Raw genomic sequence first — 19013 nt, 5'->3', positions numbered from 1 at the left:
AGTATGTCATTGTGAATTGGAAAGGCTGTCCTAGTTTATATGCAAGTATATATCTTAGTGGCAGTTTTTAAAAAGTGACTGGTATTCTGAAAAGTTCCCAGAAAATATGGGTTTTGGGAAGTTATTTCCATAAAATTATAAAAAATGCTACTGAGATATGCACTATCTGCATACTGTAGATATAGAGTTGGCGTATCGCATAATCTGATTTTACTTTGTGAAAAGTTAGAATCACTTGGTTCCATGTTTTAGTTGGGCTAGCTTTAACTTCCTCCACCTCCCACTTCTTTCCTTCCACCAGTCCATGTATATTGTTTTTTGCTTGTGGATGCCTCTAAACTTGTAAAACTATAAACAGGTTTCCTGCTCATGATACTGATTCCACCCACCACGCCGACTTACCTAAATGTGAAATACACCGCAATGTTGTAGCAGCTGTACAGTGTATAGATTGTGTAAAATATGGTTTACCTGTCAAACATAGCTATCATTGTTCAAACAAGTGCTTCTTAGATGCATGGAGGAAGCATGTTTCGTATCATCGCTATGCAAACATTAGCAATACTTTTAAGGAAAATACTATATTACGGAGAAAGCTAAAGAGATGTAATTCATGGCCGCCTGGTGAAATGGTGTCATGGTTCGATGAAAAGCTAGAGGTTGTTATACCAACAGGGAGGAATTGGGTCAATAGGTTGGGCCCTTCAAATGCTTTAGTACCATTTGCAAATGGTGTTGGTTTTAGTTTCACGCTGCAATCTGCAAGCCTATACAATATAGAAGCTGCAGTAAGTGCAAAAGAGACCTTTGTGACAGATCCTACTATTCAAAGGCTAAATTTGTCGCCTCGTTCTATAATTTGGCTTCCAGATTCAAAGAAAGTGGAGAAGTTTGACACTACTAAAAAGGTTTCTAGAGTTGGAAAGTTTAATGTTCTGACTTATAATATTTTGTCTGATATCTATGTATATGTGGACAAATATCATTACTGTCCTACATGGGCTCTCACCTGGGAATACCGCCGGAGAAATCTGCTTCTTGAAATTGTACTATATGATGCAGATATTTTGTGCCTTCAGGAGGTAATGGCTCTCAATGACTTTCATGACAATCTGCCATCCTACTTCTGTCACTGTGTGCTCGATTTACTTGTTACTCATATGCCTATCTGCAAAATTTATAAAATAGGAATAACTCTTGTGTGTTACATTTTGTGATTGGACCAGCTGAAAACTGTTTCTATTATAAACTCTCAGTCCATTATCTGTGTTTTATGGGTATACTTTTCTTTGGCAGGTTCAAAGTGATCACTTTGAGAATTTTTTCAAGCCAGAGTTGGAAATTTTTGGCTATACTGCTGTCTACAAGAAAAAGACTAAAGAGGTATTTTGCAAATTTGGTGTTTATTCTTATTGGTATGCTAAGAAATAGTCTCCTGGATGGCAATGAGGATATAACTTGACTATTCTTAGTGCTAATTTATATTCTTATTTTCAAATAAGAATTTGTGTAAGACCTTGGGAAGGTAGATATATCAACCGGCGAACAAAATCTTCCTAGCAGTTTATGTGGTGTTAACACTTGTTCTGTTCTCATGTCTTATATTTTTGTGATTTACCCAGGTATACACAGGAAATGGGTATACAATTGATGGATGTGCCATTTTTTTCCGCAATGACAAATTTAAGGAGGTCATGACCTATGAGGTAAAAGAAACCTTATCTTTCAAGGGAATTTGTGGGTTTATTTGAATGCTGATACATTAATATGTTCGATTTTGATTGTTCCCTTTGGTTATAGTTGGAGTACAGTAAGTCTGCATTGTCATTGATGGGAAAACTGGAAGTGAACCTGAGAGATCAAGCTGGAGTTCGTCTGATTAAGGTTTATCCTCTATATTCTTTTTCTGTTATTCATACAATCATACATATTGGTTTTCTTATAACTGTCCTCAAAATCATTGCTTTTTGTTTCTTTTTTTTTTTTTTTTTTTTTTTTTTTGCAGGACAATGTAGCACTTGCCGTCATATTGGAGATAGTGTACAATGCTGCTGAGAGTGCTATATCTTTTTCTAGACTTTGCGTGGTGCTGTTTGACTTTCTACTACTAATTAGTTATTGCTTTGCTTTGTATCAGTAATTGATACTTCCTCTTTCTTTTTTAGGTGCAATAGTTTGACTTGCATGTTTGCTAATGCATTACTTTGACCATTAACATCTCTAGTTGTCTTTTAGCTAAAATTATTGAAAGGATGTAATTTTGAGAACACATTGAGATAAATTCTATGAAATCTTAAATACTATAATTTGTTTTTTTATATATAAAATTTCCGGTGAAGGTCAGCAAATGAATAGTGCCAAAAGTAAAAACACTGCTACTGGAAAAATAAAGAAGAATGCATGTTTCTCAGACAGTAACAGTATGAAGTGCCAGTTAACATGCTTCATCTTGGTCACTCTACAGTTTATGTGATGTTGTTCTAAGTTAAATTGTTTAAAATTTATGTTATTGGATATGTAACTGATGCATTTCACGATCTATTTCTTACTATGCAGGTGAATACGCATATCTACGCTGGTAAGGGCTTCCCGGATGTAAAGTTACTCCAGGTATATTAGGAGCTCTTATTGTCTTTTTACTCGTGCTAGCGTACAAAAGCCTCACCTGGTGGTCTTTTTGTATGTAAAGGTTTCTGATCTCATCAATGAGATTGAAAAGAATATTGACCCAAGAATGCCTCTCTTGATCTGTGGGGATATTAACTCTTGTCCTGGAAGGTGAGGCATCTAATCTTAGCACAATGCTTGTATTTTGAATTTTGCTGATTTTTATGGACATGGATTTCATGGTGAATACGGGTCATTTTTGTTTGTATACTAGTTTTAGCTACTAGATATCAATGATTAATATGCTGCTGCTAGGAACTGAATCAAAGTAAGGACAGAATAATTGAGAAAAGGCATGAAATAGGCCAAGGTTAGATTAGATTGTCTAGCCAGAATATGTGATCTCATTCATTACAACCTACTTTATCTTTTGAGAGGTGAGGATCTCCAAATTGTGTTTCTCTCTACTTTCCGAAATTACATTCCTTCTTAGTCAATTCCCCTTCTAGGTCCCACTTGCTTCAACTAACTTCTTGAGGATATTACTTGTTAGCCCTTAGTTTCATCATAGCATATGTGCACGGAATAGGAGGTTTAGGTGGTTCCTTGCAGTACTCCCCCGAGTCCCCAACTGCGACCTTGTCCAGGTGGAAAATCGGAAACGATTGATTTATAGCACTGAACTTTTCCCATGTAACTTCAAAGTAAGGTAGCTTTTTCAACTTCAGCCCAAGGAAGTAGTTGGCCCATGATTTAGACTGGCCATTAATGAAGCACGAAAGCACATTAGATAAGTTTCCAACACTCTTGCAGACCACTTCAGTCTGTCCATTTGACCGTGGATGGTAGGCTGTACTTCTGTCAAAAGGTGTCCCTGGAAACCTGGACCTCGTTGCAAAAGATGCTCGTGGATACTTTATCTTCCTCCCATACTATGGTGGATGGGTACCCCATGTAAATTCACGACCTCTTTGGTAAAAAGTATGGCCACTGAGTATGGAGTTTTTGAGAATAAATAAATGAGCATACGCCTTCAACTTGGCAAGCTTTCCACCAATCCCATGGAGATACCTTTTCAGACACTGGCTGTAATGGGAAGGGGTTGGCTGGACTTAGGGTAGAATGATTCTGCTGCTGACAAGCGAGACAAGCTTTCACATATTATCTCGCTTTTCTTTCTCATTGCAGGCCGAAACCAGTCTCATACTATCTTTTGGTAGGTCTTGAATCCCTTGCATGCCCCCCTATAGGATACTCATGCTATTCTTTAAGTAGAGAGTTAGGGTCAAGGGAGAATCCTTGGGGATGACAATGCACCCTCGAAATACCATGATCTAAGCTACACGTCTCTGGAACATATTTCCATGTCTCTATATGTACTGCGAGCCCCTTTACATCCCCATATGATGTAATTAGAGCACTTAACTTTACTCAGCGAGCAAACTCCCTAAAGACTGCATCAACCACTGTATATGAAGCCCTTGGCTTTTAGTAAATTTTAAATCAAATCCCATAAGTTCGCTCACCCCCTTCCCTTTACTCCAATAAATTTGACAATGAATTCTTCCCAGAGTATAGTGTCTCCATTTTTGCATGGCGAGAACTATAGCCATCAACTCCGTCTCATATATGGACTTAAGCCTAGCCGAAGGTCCCAAAACATTGTTGAAGTATGCAATTGAGTGCCCATCGTGTAGCAGGACTTCTTCTAAACCAAACCCAGAGGCGTGAATCTCCAATATGGAGATCTTGCTGAAATTTGGCCTAGCATGGATCAAGGCAGTCATCATTGCTTTCTTGAGGTTGTTAAGGGTGTGGAGCCTCAGCTGTCCACCCATAAGTATCTCTCTTCAGGTGATAAGTTAAAGGAAGGGCTATGTTTGCATATGCAGCTATGAACTTCCTATGATATCCTTAAACGAATCCTTGAAGCTCTATCTTGCACCTTACTCAAACTAATTAACACTCATCACATGTGAGGTGCACCGAACTCACAATTTATCCCAATTGCATGTAGGTGATGTTTAGCCGAGGTTCCCGGCACCAATGTGAGGTGTTGTGCATGTTCTTCGTTGCTATGCTTTACAAATGGATATCATAAAAAAAGATAAATATAAACTTCTGCAAAAATGGCGTGAAGACCTCACTCATTAAAGCTTGAGAAGTGGTTGGTGCATTAGTAGTTCCAAAGGACATTATTAGGAACTCATAGTGTCCTCATGAGTTCTAAAACCAAGTTTAGGGATATCCTCCTTCCGTAAATTGATGATATCCTGATTTGAGATCCAACTAGGAGAACACTGGCTCAATACAATTAATTTAAGAGTTCATCTACAACTGGAATAGGCAAGTTATATGGAATCATTACCTTTTTTAACGCTCTATTTTAACGCTCTATACTCTGTACAAAAATAATGGGATCCATTTGTTATACTTCACTAACAATGCAGGACTAGAAAGCAGGCTATTTGATATTTGTATGATCCTGGTTTCAGCATATTATATTATGATGGATCAGTTTTCAACATCATTCTTCTGGATTTAGCGATACCTATGTGGCCTTATACTAACCGGGTTTGTGCGATCCTTTGAAATGATTGCGTGCTCATGTTCTCTTGTGGTTAGGAAGGCCATTAAGCATGTGAAGCACTTCTTCATGCTGTTTAATGACCGCCTTTTGGATTCCAGGTAGTGACTCAGTGAAATCTTCCATCGCTGCACCTTGCTGCTCTGATGATATCCAGAAACTCATTTTCCTCTTTTCCAAGTGTTTTGATCATAGCTTTCTGGGAGATCATAGTTCCTCCTAAGACGGATCTCCTTACTGAGTTACCCCCCCCCCCAAAAAAAAAAAAAAAAGAAAAAAAAAACTTGGAACTTAAGATTTCATGTCTTCCAGTTTGTAGTCATAAGTCATAGCCCCTAACTTTTCCATCAATTGAACCCCGAGGATTAAGTCACAGTTTCCCAAAGGTAGAGGTGATAATCCTCCACTACTGAGAGGCTCTCTTGAATAAAGGGTGACAGCTTGTTACTCTCCTCTGATCAAGGATACACCAAATGCTTTGGATAGAGTCAAGGGTAAGCCTTACTTCTTGAATTCATCTACTGAAATAAATGCATGTAATGATTGAGAGTCTATCATCATTATCACTTCTCTCTCCCACTATTTCGAGTGTTTTTGGGCTAGTTATACTCACTACAGAGTTCACAAAATTTTCAAACTGTGTAGGATGAAATATATCCTGATCAGGTGAAGGGTCTGGATCACTCACCAAGCCTGTTTCCTCTTCCTCTCCTTCCTTGTGCATTTAACAAAACAGGCCGAGGATAAACTAGATTGCATTACTAGATCGAGGTGATCTCATTCAATCACAACCTACATACTCTTTGTTATAACGGATGTGAGAGAGAAACAAATAACGAATTCAAAAGCAACAAAAACAGACAACAGAATTACGTGGTTCACCAATTTGGCTACGTCCACGGCAGAGAGAGAGAGAATATTTTATTGATGATGATGTGAGGAATACAGAGGTACAGATTTTATATAGGCTATCTTAGTCGAATAAACGACATTAGGTTAAATAGGACTTTAACCCGTCTAATAACAATTAATGAAAACACGCGTCGAACTACACCCGCAAAACCGCGAGTCGCGGTGCCCGCCGCGAGTCGCGGTCAGCTCTCGTCAATTCTTGCCGCGAGTCGTGCTGAAGAACGCGAATCGCCAAATCCTAGATAGCTTGTAATATAACGATTCAAGGCATATTTTCACGAATCTCCACCTTGACTTGAATCCTCTCACCATAAACCCCGAAAACAGATGCATTGATCACAATGCTCAGAATCTCCCTTCAAACAGATTTGTCCTAAACGACAACCAGACCAGATTAGTCCCTAAGGACCCCAGAATCGCCCCATGAGGGTAACTAACAATCGCGAACATTGAGTAAGTCCAAACAATGCTGAAACTTACTCTGCGGAACTGGCTTGGTGAACATATCAGCAGGATTATCAACAATTCCTACCTTTTTTACCTTAATTCTAGTCTCACTCCTCAAGAAAATGATATCTCACATCAATATGCTTAGTCCTCTTATGATGGACTTGATCCTTGGCTAAGCATATTGCACTAAGACTGTCACAATACAGAGTAGCCTGATCGTGATGTAAACCGAGATCACTAACTAGCCCCTTTAGCCATATCCCCTCTTTAGCAGCTGCTGTCAACGCCATGTACTCTGCTTCAGTACAAAGTAACTGTAGCATGTAAAGTTGCCTTCCAACTAACGACAGAACCACCAAGAGTAAAAACATAACCAATCATTGACCTCCTACTGTTAACATCTCCAGCATAATCATAATCAGAATAACCAGTGACTAAACACTGAGTATCATTCCCATAAATAAGACCAACGTTGGATGTACCTCTAAGGTAACGAAAAATCCTCTTGACTGTCTGCCAGTGCTCCTTACCATGATCACCCATGAACCTACTAACAACACTAACTGCATGTGCAAGATCCGGCCTAGTGCAAACCATAGCGTACATCAAACTCCCTAGTGCACTAGCATAAGGAACCCCGACTCATGTACTCCTTCTCCTCAGCAGTCTTGGGTGCAAAAGCAACAGACAAGTGATTATTGGAAGCATTTGGAGTGTCTATAGGCTTAGCTGTTGTCATGCCAAACCTTGACAGAATCTTCTGAATATAACCTTTCTGTGACAAGAAAGGTTTCTTCTGACATCTTTCCCTATAGATCTCCATCCCCAAAATCTTCTTCGCAGCACCCAAATCCTTCGTCTCAAACTCAGCACTAAGGAGACCCTTTGAATATCATACTTAGTCTTTGCAGCTATGAGCATATCATCTACATACAGAACCAGATATATGAAAGATCCATCACTCAGCTTGTACACACAGCAATCATACTCACTCTTGTTGTAGCCTAACTCAATCATGTAGCTGTCAAACCGCTTATACCACTTCCTAAGAGACTGAGACTGCTTAAGTCCATACAATTACTTCTTCAATCTGCAAACATAAGGAACTTGGAACCCATCTGGTTGTGTCATATAAACTTCCTCTTCCAACTCCCCATGTAGGAAAGCTGTTTTCACATCTAGTTGCTCAAGTTTAAGATCCCGATGTGTAACTATTGCTAGTAGCACCTTGATGGAAGTATGTCTGACTACTCGTGAGAAAATCTCATTATAATATACTCTTTTCCTTTGTGTGAACCCTCTTGCAACAACCCGAGCTTTATACTTGACCCCCTCAGTTGGTGAAGACCCTTCTTTCTTCTTGAAAACCCATTTGCATGTTACAATCTTCCTCTCCTTAGGACGTTTGACTAGCTCCCAAGTCTGATTCTTATTTAGAGACTCCATCTCATCTCCCATTGCAGCGAGCCATAGAGCAGACTTACTTCCATAAACAGCTTCTTTATAGGTGGATGACTTATGATTTTCAACCTCCACCTCCTCAGCGACCATGTTTTCAAAACCATACCTCTTTGGAGGCCTTACACCAACTCTTCTAGCTCTATCAAGTGCTATGCTTGGTTGATGTATTTCAGATGACTAATAACTAGAAGACTCTTGAGTAGCACCATGTTGATCTTCTCCACCTTGGTGCTGTGATTCACTCTGAGCCGTGACTTGCAGACTCACCTGTTCATCTACATCTCTACTAACAGACACCACAGTAGACTTCACAGGAGAGTTAAGCATAGAATTTTCATCAAATACTACACTTCTACTAAGTATAACCCGTTTTTCAGAAGGTGACCAGTTTTTATAGCCCTTAACTCCACTTCCAAAACCCACAAATACACCCTTCTTAGCTCTAGGTTCTAATTTTCCCTCATTTACATGATACTCCCTCCGTCCCAAAATATAGTTCCCATTTCCTTTTTTTCACGGTAATTTATGCAAGTAGAATCTAAGAGGGATAGTAAAGATTTTTTGTTTATTTAAATAAATGTTGTATTTGAAAAGATGATTTTAAGAGAGAGAGTGGAAAATAATTGGTGAAATAACATTAATTGTAACATTTTGGTTGAATAAACAAAGGAAAAAACAAATTTCAAGAAGAAAATAAATGATGGGACACGGTTTTTCTAGACAAATTACGGAAAAATGTGGAACTAAATATGGAAATGGGAACTATATTTTGGGACACCCAAAATGGAAATGGGAACTATATTTTAGGACGGAGGGAGTAATAAACAGTAGAACCAAAAACTCTCAACAAGCTGTACTCACAGCTTCTGCCCAAAATCTCCTAGCCAACCCAGCATTTGAGAGTATGCACCTTGCTCTCTCCAACAGTGTCTGATTCATGCGTTCTGCAACTCCATTTTGCTGTGGCGTATTTCTAACAGTATAATGGCGGGCAATCCTTTCATTCTTGCAGAACTCATCGAACTCAAACCAACAGAACTCTAGACCATTATCAGTACGCAGTCTTTTGATCTTCCTTTTAACTTGATTTTCTACTAAAACCTTCCACTGCTTGAAATTCTTGAAAGCCTCACTTTTATGTTTCATCATAATTACCCAAGTCATTCTTGAATAATCATCAATCATTGACACAAAATACCTGTGACCTCCAATAGATGCAACTCGAGAAGGTTACCAGCAATCGGAATGGATATAATCAAGAGTACCTTTCGTTGTATGAACTACCTTTGGGAACTTGCTGCGATGAAGCTTCCCAAACACACACAGTGTTCACAAAACTCTAGATCATGCACCTTGTGCCCACATAGAAGATCCCTCTTTGACAGAATTTGCATCCCCCTTTCGCCCATGTGCCCAAGTCTCATATGCCACAACTTCGTCAACTCCTACTTGAGAATTCAGATGATGCAACAGTAGTAGAACCTGTCACAATAGAACCCTGAAGAATATATAAGGTACCATTTTTAATATCTTTCATAACTACCTTTGAACCTTTACACTTATAACTCCACCTTCACCTTGAAAGCTGAAACCCTTGCTATCAAGAAGACTCAAAGATATCAGATTCTTTGTCATTAATGGAACATGCCTAACTTCGTTCAAGGTACAAAATGTACCATCATGAGTCCTCACTAGAGCCTATTCCAACTACTTTGCAGGCAGCGCTGTTGGCCATAGAAACATTGCCTCCATTTATCTGCTTATAAGTTGAAGGCTAATATGATACGACGCCCCAAAATCAAGATCCCACACTTCTCTACAATGTGACTGGCTATTAACTACTAGAGCCACATCTTCCTCAGAATCACCTCCAGTTTCTGCTCTGCAGGAACCTTCATTCTTATCCTGCTGCTTCTTTTTCTTAGGACATTCATTTTCCAGTGTCCCTTCTCCTTACCGCAATTATAGATATCAGTAGTTTTAGGACCTTTAGAATTCGAATTTTTAAAGTTCGTTTTGTTTTTACCTGATTTCTTTTGTCCCTTTCCCCAGTAACTACTAATCCAGATGCCTGATTCTCTGTACTAGAACCAGATGCTTGATGACGGACCTCTCTAGTATGAAGAGCATATCTTACTTCTTCTAACGACAGACTATCTTTCCCAACAATTAAAGAATCCACAAAATTTTCATATGATACAGGCAAAGATACTAACAATATTAAAGTAGCATCCTCATCATCTACTTTAACATCAATATTTCGCAGATCTAGCAAGATAGTATTTAGTTTATCTAAGTGATCCCTTAGAGACGTACCTTCCTGCATACGAAGGCTGAACAGACGTTGCTTCAAGAGCAACTTGTTGGTTAGAGATTTCGTCATGTATAAACTCTCTAACTGCAACCACAAACCAGCAGCAGTTTCCTGCTCTGCAACTTCAGTAATTATGTCAGAGGGACAAAACATAATTGTTGAATGCGCCTTTTCCTCCAGAATTTCCATCTCAGCGGTGACTGAATCCGTTGCCTTCTTTGCCAACGGCGGCGCCCACAACCCCTGTTGCTTCAGTAAAACCCACATCTTGATTTGCCACAGACTAAAACTAGTCCTCCCAGTAAATTTATCAATTTTGACATTCATCCCAGATATCTTTCTCACACAGATCGAACACCAAAGCTCTTGATACCAATTTGTTATAATGGATGTGAGAGAGAAACAAATAACGAATTCAAAAGCAATAAAAACAGACAATAGAATTACGTGGCTCACCAATTTGTCTACGTCCATAGCAGAGAGAGAGAATATTTTATTGATGATGATGTGAGGAATACAGAGTTACAGATGTTATATAGGCTATCTTAGTCGAATAAATGGTATTAGGGTAAATAGGAATTTAACCCGTCTAATAACAATTAATGAAAACACGCGTCGAACTACACCCGCAAAACCGCGAGTCGCGGTGCTGGCTGCGAGTCGCGGTGCTGGCCGCGAGTCGCAGTCAGCTCTCGTCAATTCTTGCCGCGAGTCGTGCCGAAGAACGCGAATCGCCAAATCCTAGATAGCTTGTAATATAACGATTCAAGGCATATTTTCACACTTTTCAAGAGGTGAGGATCTCTAAGCCATGATCTCTCTTATTTTTGAGAATGATCTACTCATTTATGTGTAAATACACCTTCCTAATGATAGGATGATGGATTTAAACTTATGGAAATTAGAATACTCACGGATCACTTAGGAATCTCACAGAAAGAAAGATAGACCAAAACTCAAGAACACACTCAAAGTTTTGGGGTTTTAGGCTAGAGATAAGGCTCACTCAATCTCCCCTGATCTTACTACTCAAGAACTCACTCAAAGTATTAAGGGTACACTCAAACTTGAGACAAACTCAAAGTTAAATTGTTTAACACAAGGTTTTCAATCAATCACACAAAGCTGATCTTCTACTTATCATTAGCTCTCTCTTTATAAGAAGTTTAGGGAGCAAAGAAAATGAAAAAGTACAGCTTAAAACAATCCTAAAACCGTCCATAATGTGACGGTTATAAAGCACAGAAGACTCCCCCTTTCACTCCTCTTGTAATGGTCCATAAATGCACCACTAATGAACTATTTTGGAGGCTCTTTTTTCAGCTAAACTCACACGAATCACTAGGCTGATCATTAGGGCAAGAGTTGCTAGCTCTTAGCTTTATTACAAGCATGATGGTCTAAAGCAGCGAATGGTCTAAACACACACACGCCTAACCATGCACCACCACACTTCTCCTTGACAGCAGCTCCAATGGACTCTAAGGAACATCCCATGTAAGATAAGTGACAAACTCGGGCTTAAGAGCAACCCTGAATTCTAAGATGATCCAAATCCAATAGTTGAAAATATCATCTAATTCAATATTTTCATTCGCCTTGTCGCATTTGTATCATCTAGACGTGTATTTATTACATCATCTCCCATATTTTACATGCTTTCCACATGCCTGCTACTAATTTTGTTAGGCAATTTTCCTTCTACCCCCATCTCCCACTTGCTGCATCTAACTTAAGGAGATTATTGATTAATCCTTGACTGCCTTCTAGCATATGTGAATAGAATAGGAGGTGTAGGTGGGTTCCTTGCAGTTACCTATACTTGTTCATATTTCTAACTGCTTTGCTTCCAGCAGCTGTTAAGTTCTAGATTATGTATTAACTTTCTTGCTGGCTGCCAATGATTTATTCATGCACTCAACATTTTGAATATCTCCTATATAAAACCATACGTCTCTATTGTGCTTGAGAAATGCTTGTATACTGCTAGCCTACTACTTCCCGATAATAAAATACATATCAGGTGCGGTGATGAAATTATATTGAACTTCTTGCTTTCAATCCTATAAAGTTGTCCGTCTTGCTATCTTTATTGTTAATGTAACTAGACCATTATAATTTTTGATGGCTTCCGAATTCGGAATAAAGGCTTCATGGGCTGAAGTCCAATTATGAGAAATGAGGGCTGATTTACTGTGATTGCTTGTTGGCTGTCACTTCTTAACATTGAGCAAAATATAGACAGGTCAATGGCTACGATATATGGTGCTTCGTTGTGTAGTATGTAAAATGGACTGATCAATGGGTTTATTGAGGACTAGGATTCCTGAATTACTTGGGGGATAATAAGGAAAAACAGAGGTGTATAAAGGCGACTTTGAGCTTTTGCCAAATGTTTGCGTAATGTAACTTAATTTGTTACTATGCTCTCCATTCAAATTGGAGAGCAAATTATGCATGTGAAATCTATTTATGATGGTCATAAATTTATCACGATCTGTTTCTTAGCCAAAGATCTTTTGTTGCAGTGATCCTTATGTTCTGCTCACAAAACATGAGTTGAATCCTGAATATGCAGAGGGATATGATCCACTGTGTATATATCAGCATCTCAAACTTCATCATTCAATGAAATTGGTAACTTCTAATTTGTGCTTCTTACATCTTTTCATGACTGTTGGCAGTTGCTACATTGCTCAAATTAATATATGGATAGATTTATGTAGTAATTGTGATGCTTCTGCTGGTAATGATCAGCAGGTCATTTCTCTTTCCATATTTCAAATAATTTTAATGTATGATTGTATATTGATACAGTGGGTACTAAATTTCAGGCAAGTGCTTATGCATCAGGATTTATCAAGCCTGGCAATGATATTGAAGGACGAATTATGATGCATCCAAAAACAGGAGAGCCTTTTTTCACCAGCTTGACACGGATCCATGGAAGTACCTTGGATTATATATTTTACACAGGTATTCTTTCAACTAAATGTCTGTCATATTGCTTGCCAAGATTTAGTTTTCTATGTTCTCTTTTTCTTCCTGCTGTTTTACAAAGTCATTTTTTTTTGAAATTCTTGGAAGGGGTAAGGCTGTGTAATCCCTGAACTCAGACCTGCCATATAGGAGGCTGGGAGCCTTATCCAGTGGGTTGATGTATAGCTTTTTTTTATTTTCTTCTACCCTCAGGTTTGCCCGAAATCATGACCTGTTTGCTATAAGGATCACCCTTCTTTAGCATGTGGATGTTCTACTTTCTAGTAATAATTATAAATTTATAATTTACCTTACCTGCCCGTTTGGTTAGTAGTAATAAATAGTGGTAAAGGTAATGAAATATAGTGTAAATGTGTAAAGGAGTTCTCATGCCAATGACCATGGGAATGAAACTTTATCACAAAACATGTGTTTTCCTATAAATTTTCATTACCACCCAATACCACCTTCCCAAGTGGTAATGGATGTTAATGAGTTTTTAGGAAGAAAATGGATATCTCGGGATGAAGTAAGCATTACCATAGGTAATGACATTGGATTTGTAGTACAAATTTACACTATAAGTCTATAATACATTACCATTCACACCATTTATGGCCTCTTACCAAACGAGCCATACAAAGCTGTATTGATAGTTTTAAACTCTCAAGTAACTGGTCAAAAAACCTGGTGCTGAATGACAAGTTGTTTTGTTCTTGATAAATTACTCATCTTGCTTTTTGATGACTAATTACTTGTTGATATCTGAACTCTGTATATAAGAGGCACACTATATATGAACCTAACTATACATTCTTGACTTCAAGTATTTACATATTGATGTGTACTATATATCTTAATTCTTAGGTCATTGTTTATGAAGTGTAGATAGTTGCGTGACTTTAATCTATTTATGCATTTACTTGTGTTAAAAACGAATTTTTAGCTTATACTAAAATATGATTGTTTTTCCAGTGGATAGCTTGGAAGTTGAAGGCCTCTTGGAGCTTCCTGACTATGAGAGTGTGGGCAGAGCACTTCCCTCACCTTTGTGGTCATCAGACCACATTGCTCTCATGGGAAGTTTCAGAATAACAAGACCATTTCTCGGGTGAAACAACGCCTTAAGGTTGCAAGGGGCTCATGATGGTATGTGAGCTAGGAATTTTATATATAGTCTTTATCTTTTATATCCTGGTTCATGAATTTGCTATAGTAATTCTGGTTGAGTAAAATCCCATCATGACAATTGTGTTATAAATGTTTTATGATAGCTTGTGTTTTGCATCGAAGAGTTTAGTAACTATACCTTGTGTTAACTTTTTTTGGGAGGTGCAGCAAATTTTTTTTTTAGCTTGCCTCCTGACCGCTATTAATGGACTTGTGATTGTGGAACATTGATGATATTCTAGAGAAAACATATTTTGATTTTGCTTTTGATGTTGTCCTTTACTCTTCTAAGACCCTCTCTTGATTATGATTGTGGAGCATTATTGGCGACATTCTAGAGAAACCACATTTTTATCTTGCGTCTATGTTATCCTTTAGTCTTCTAAGACCCTCTCTCGAAATGCAGATATCTGCTTTTGGTAGTTACCTCACTTTCAGACGTTCTTTGTTCTTTTTTATTTTAGGGGGATCATTTTTTAAAAGTTGATTGAAAGGGAAGTAGATTTTAGCGAAAAGAGAAAGTGCAGAAAAGATGAGAAGAAAAGTAAAGGAGAAATGAAAGAAATTAATGATATCAATCTTTGGACAAATTGTGATGTTATTTAATATAATCGTAATAAGGGCTACTTTCTTTATAGTAGGGGCTAGTGGCATACTATATTTCTGCTATATGTCTTCATGAGGTCTTAAAGACTGATTCGAGAGATAATGTCGAGTGAACATGATGAGATGGTATAAGCGTTTGTTGGAAAATTTATGTTCATTTTGAAATCAATTTACTTAAATTCACAAATATATAATATTTCAATCAGGTAGTGGAACATACAAATTGAGAAGCTCTCCTAGTCAGGGTATTACCTAATTTGTCCTTAATGGTATAAAATAATTTTGGAGTGCGGCAACACTAAATATCTAACTAATTAGCCGAATGGGTATAAATAATCACCTCTTTGTCAATAGATCTACTTCTTCATCAAAATTTATAGTATGAGGCGCGTACTATTGACTGTCTTAATCTTTTTTCCTTTTCTTTTCCTCATATTTCTCATAGATTTTTGTTACTATTTGAACTAATTATTGGTGGTATTTAACATAATGGGACCTGAAATTTAATCCCACAAAGGTACTAGATCATTTGAATAATAAGGTGTTTGACTTTGTAGTAACAGAAATAGTCAAAGATGATAGTATAAGATTGTCATAACATGACTTGCAATGAAGGTAATTCTACATAGAAGCCCTTTTAAAATTTACATAGGACTGTTAGAATCGTGTCTCACTGCTTTTGATTTGTAAATTTTGATCAAATTATTGACATCATATTCTAATTTTATTTGATGTCAAAACTATATTTAATGTAGAACAAGAAATAGTCAAAGATATTTTCATTATGTATTTAGAATGAACATGCAATGATTTATTTTAAGGTTTGACTTTTTTAGATTGTTTGTCTTAGAAAGTTAGACTTGTTGTGTTACCAATAACTGTGGTAAATTAGTTGTGAAGTCAACCAAAGATTTTGGGTTCTGAGAATGCTTCAGCCCTTCAATAGGCACTTTCAATTCTATTTGTAATTTCCTTCAGTTTATTGTGTATTGCCACCTGATTTATGATGCATCCTAGTTCTGTTCTGAATTTAGTCATGACTTTAAAATTGCAAGTGGTTGGCTTTTGTGTTTGGCATTTGATGAGTGAGTCGTGATTGAATTCTGCCTCTAGATGCTAGGAAATCTCGAAAATGTATAATTTATGAACTTAATCTGTTGTTTGACGGTCTTAAGAATCTCAGTTCTGAAATTTCTATAATTATTATTCAGTAAGCTCTGAAATTTTGTTTTAAGACTAATATGTGAACAGAGTCTTGGTTCCAGTTCTTTAATTAGAATTGTTGACCCGTGGAAACTTCTTAGAGCAAGGTTTATGATTTCCAATTTGGAGGCTGATCTTCCATCACAGGACTTTACACCTGACTCAGATCCATCTTTTCAGAAAAAGTTGGAACATTAGATTTCCTTAGACTGCTCTATTTACCTCAATTTTCATTTGTTGAACTTAATTATTTTTTCCGAACTTGACTTACTCTGAACACTCAGGTTTTCATAACTTACCTTATTTTGCTCAACTTAAATCTTGTTTTTGAACTTAACATACTTCCTCCGTTCTGTTTTAAATGAAAAGTATGTTTTTTCACGCAACTCAATGCGCTTCTTTTATCATTGATATCTTTAGTTCTGCACACGTAAATATTATAAAAAAGTTATAACTTGTGCATCGAGACGAATTTAATAAGATCCCACTTGACTATGTTTTTCTTTATATAATGGTGATAAATTGGAGTCAAAATTGATTTATGAATAGTGTCATTTTACCCAATATTTCATTTAAAACATATAGGAGGAAGTATATTTGTTGAACCAAACTTATTTTAGTAAGAACAAAGTTGTAGTGGATATTGGGAAATAGTGTAGCTTGTGGCCTAAGTGGTTTGCCACTAGAGCAAGCATTTTTATGTTTTAAAAATACTATGATTTATTTGTAGCCTTGAGACTAGGGCTGTTTAAAACAGAGCTTACCCGTTTACCGAACTCGAACCTAACCTGAAATAAGCAGGTTTGGGTTGAGATTTTTGACCTATTTAAGTAAATCGGTTGACACGACTACCATTTAATTAGATGGGTTAGGTTAAGGTTGACATTTTCAACTCGAAATTAACCTGCTTTGAGTTGTTTAACTCATTAAAATATAATTTTTTTAAAATGTTGTGTTAAATTTTGTTAAAATTTTAAAAATACTAATTGTAGAACACAGAAAATAAAATCTAATCATGCATACTTTTATGTGAATTTATTGTTGAAAACTAATGAATTTTAATAAAAATCTAATTGTAATAAATATGTAAATGGGTTAAACGGGTCATATGGGCAACCCGTATAATAAACTGGCCGTGTCAAGGTTAAGTTTTTCAATCCGGTTTGGGTTGGGACATGTTCAACCCTTTTATTATCAACTCGAACCCGAACACGACCCGACCTCGTCTGTTAATCAGCCCTACTTTAGACCCTTATGGCAAGTTGGAATCTTTTGTGATCAGTTGATTTTCTTATCAATTATGCTCAAACATATTTTTTAGTAAAACACACTAATGCCATTTATCTCATAAAAGAGGCAAACCATGTCCTTTTTGAGGCTGTTGCCTTGTTTACGTCAAGGTCGGGTTGGGTTCTGGTTTCTCTTGGTAAATTCAGGTCGGTTCCGGATTTCTCTCATTATCTCTATTCGGATTATTGGGGTGCTAGAGATCACCAGCTCTTACTTTTTTTGACGAGTGGATTATGGTAATTAGAATATGCTGCAAGCTAGTGGAATGCAAGTCTTGTTCAGAAAAACTTTGTCTACCCACCGAGTAGACTATCCACTATTAATAAAGACTTGTTGAGGGTTGTGGTAATGGAGTCTAACTCAACATAATAATTCTTTTTAATACTCTTCAGTAGTGGGTTGTCTACCTTATGAGGTGTGGCAATGTCCGTCTTGTTCTATCCAAAGATGGATCAGCATTTACGGAAAAATGTGCACCCTTGAGAGTTGAGACATTAATGCAACCGTAGCTTGCTATGAGTTTTGCAGCTGGTGAATACAATAGAATATTGAATACTCCTAGCAAGCAAAATGTTAGGGGTCATTGAATAACTAGTCTGGACTATAAATGAAAACCTTGTCTGCGTATCCAATAGTAAATGAACTTCCCTCCTACCTGGTAGTGACCCCAGCCTTTATTTGTGGGGCTAACTCTCATTTTCTTTTCTTTAACTTGTTTTCTGCGACTAAATAAAGGAAATCGAGCCTATGGCATATGGCAATAATATTATTAGAATCCTCACAATTTATCTTCCATTGACTATGATAAGATTATGACACCTAAACTGATAATTGAAAATAAATTTCCATATGATCCTCCTATTTTCGCCCTTCATGGTTCCCAAACGCTAATTTAAGAAATGAACCAGTAATTTCTTTAAGGAGCAAAATCCCATCGCATAGCAACAGGTATTAAGCTTATCATCTGTAATTCCATCCCTGTCCGATTAAGATGTTAATAAATCTGCATGATGCACGCAATCTCTAAGACACACTTGCTAATGTAATTTATTTCTATACAATACTCTATGCGTTTCTTTTGATTTTTCATATTTTTCAAGTATAAGTATCAATTACTATTTTGTCTTATTATATTCTCTGGTTGTTCATTAAAAATCTTCCATTTGCTTGTGACATGGTTTCTAATGCACACATATGATCATCAATATCTTCTTTTACATTTTAGGATATACTCCCTCCGTTTCCTAAAGATCTTCCCACTTACTGTTCCCACAGATACCAAGGAAAATCAAGTTGTGTGGGGCATGGTGTGAGTAAAGTAGGAGAGAGAAAGGGGTTAAGATAAATAAACAAATAAAAAGGGGTTAAAGTAGGAGAGAGAAAGAGAGTAAAATTGAATTAATAATGTAATGATGGACCATATGATAGTGACAT

General features: G+C 37.1%; 1 protein-coding gene across 1 annotated transcript in view; it reads left to right on the top strand.

Annotated features, from left to right (window-relative positions):
* The window catches only part of LOC104892391 (carbon catabolite repressor protein 4 homolog 1), a 28965-nt gene that overhangs the window by 6805 nt on the left and 3147 nt on the right, over window positions 1-19013 (top strand). Inside the window, exons 2-11 of the mRNA XM_010678319.4 lie at window positions 359-1082; window positions 1297-1383; window positions 1623-1706; window positions 1801-1884; window positions 2006-2086; window positions 2557-2610; window positions 2690-2778; window positions 12860-12968; window positions 13166-13307; window positions 14286-14459. Of these exons, the coding sequence (XP_010676621.1) occupies window positions 359-1082; window positions 1297-1383; window positions 1623-1706; window positions 1801-1884; window positions 2006-2086; window positions 2557-2610; window positions 2690-2778; window positions 12860-12968; window positions 13166-13307; window positions 14286-14425 (1594 nt within the window). The 3' untranslated portion in view covers window positions 14426-14459. The remainder of the gene's footprint in view (window positions 1-358; window positions 1083-1296; window positions 1384-1622; window positions 1707-1800; window positions 1885-2005; window positions 2087-2556; window positions 2611-2689; window positions 2779-12859; window positions 12969-13165; window positions 13308-14285; window positions 14460-19013) is intronic.

The sequence above is a fragment of the Beta vulgaris genome, chromosome 1, assembly GCF_026745355.1.
Source record: "Beta vulgaris subsp. vulgaris cultivar EL10 chromosome 1, EL10.2, whole genome shotgun sequence".
In the NCBI taxonomy this organism is placed as follows: Eukaryota; Viridiplantae; Streptophyta; class Magnoliopsida; order Caryophyllales; family Amaranthaceae; genus Beta; species Beta vulgaris.
The sequence above is the reverse complement of the archived record's forward strand: the minus strand, read 5'-3'. Positions and strand labels throughout refer to the sequence as shown.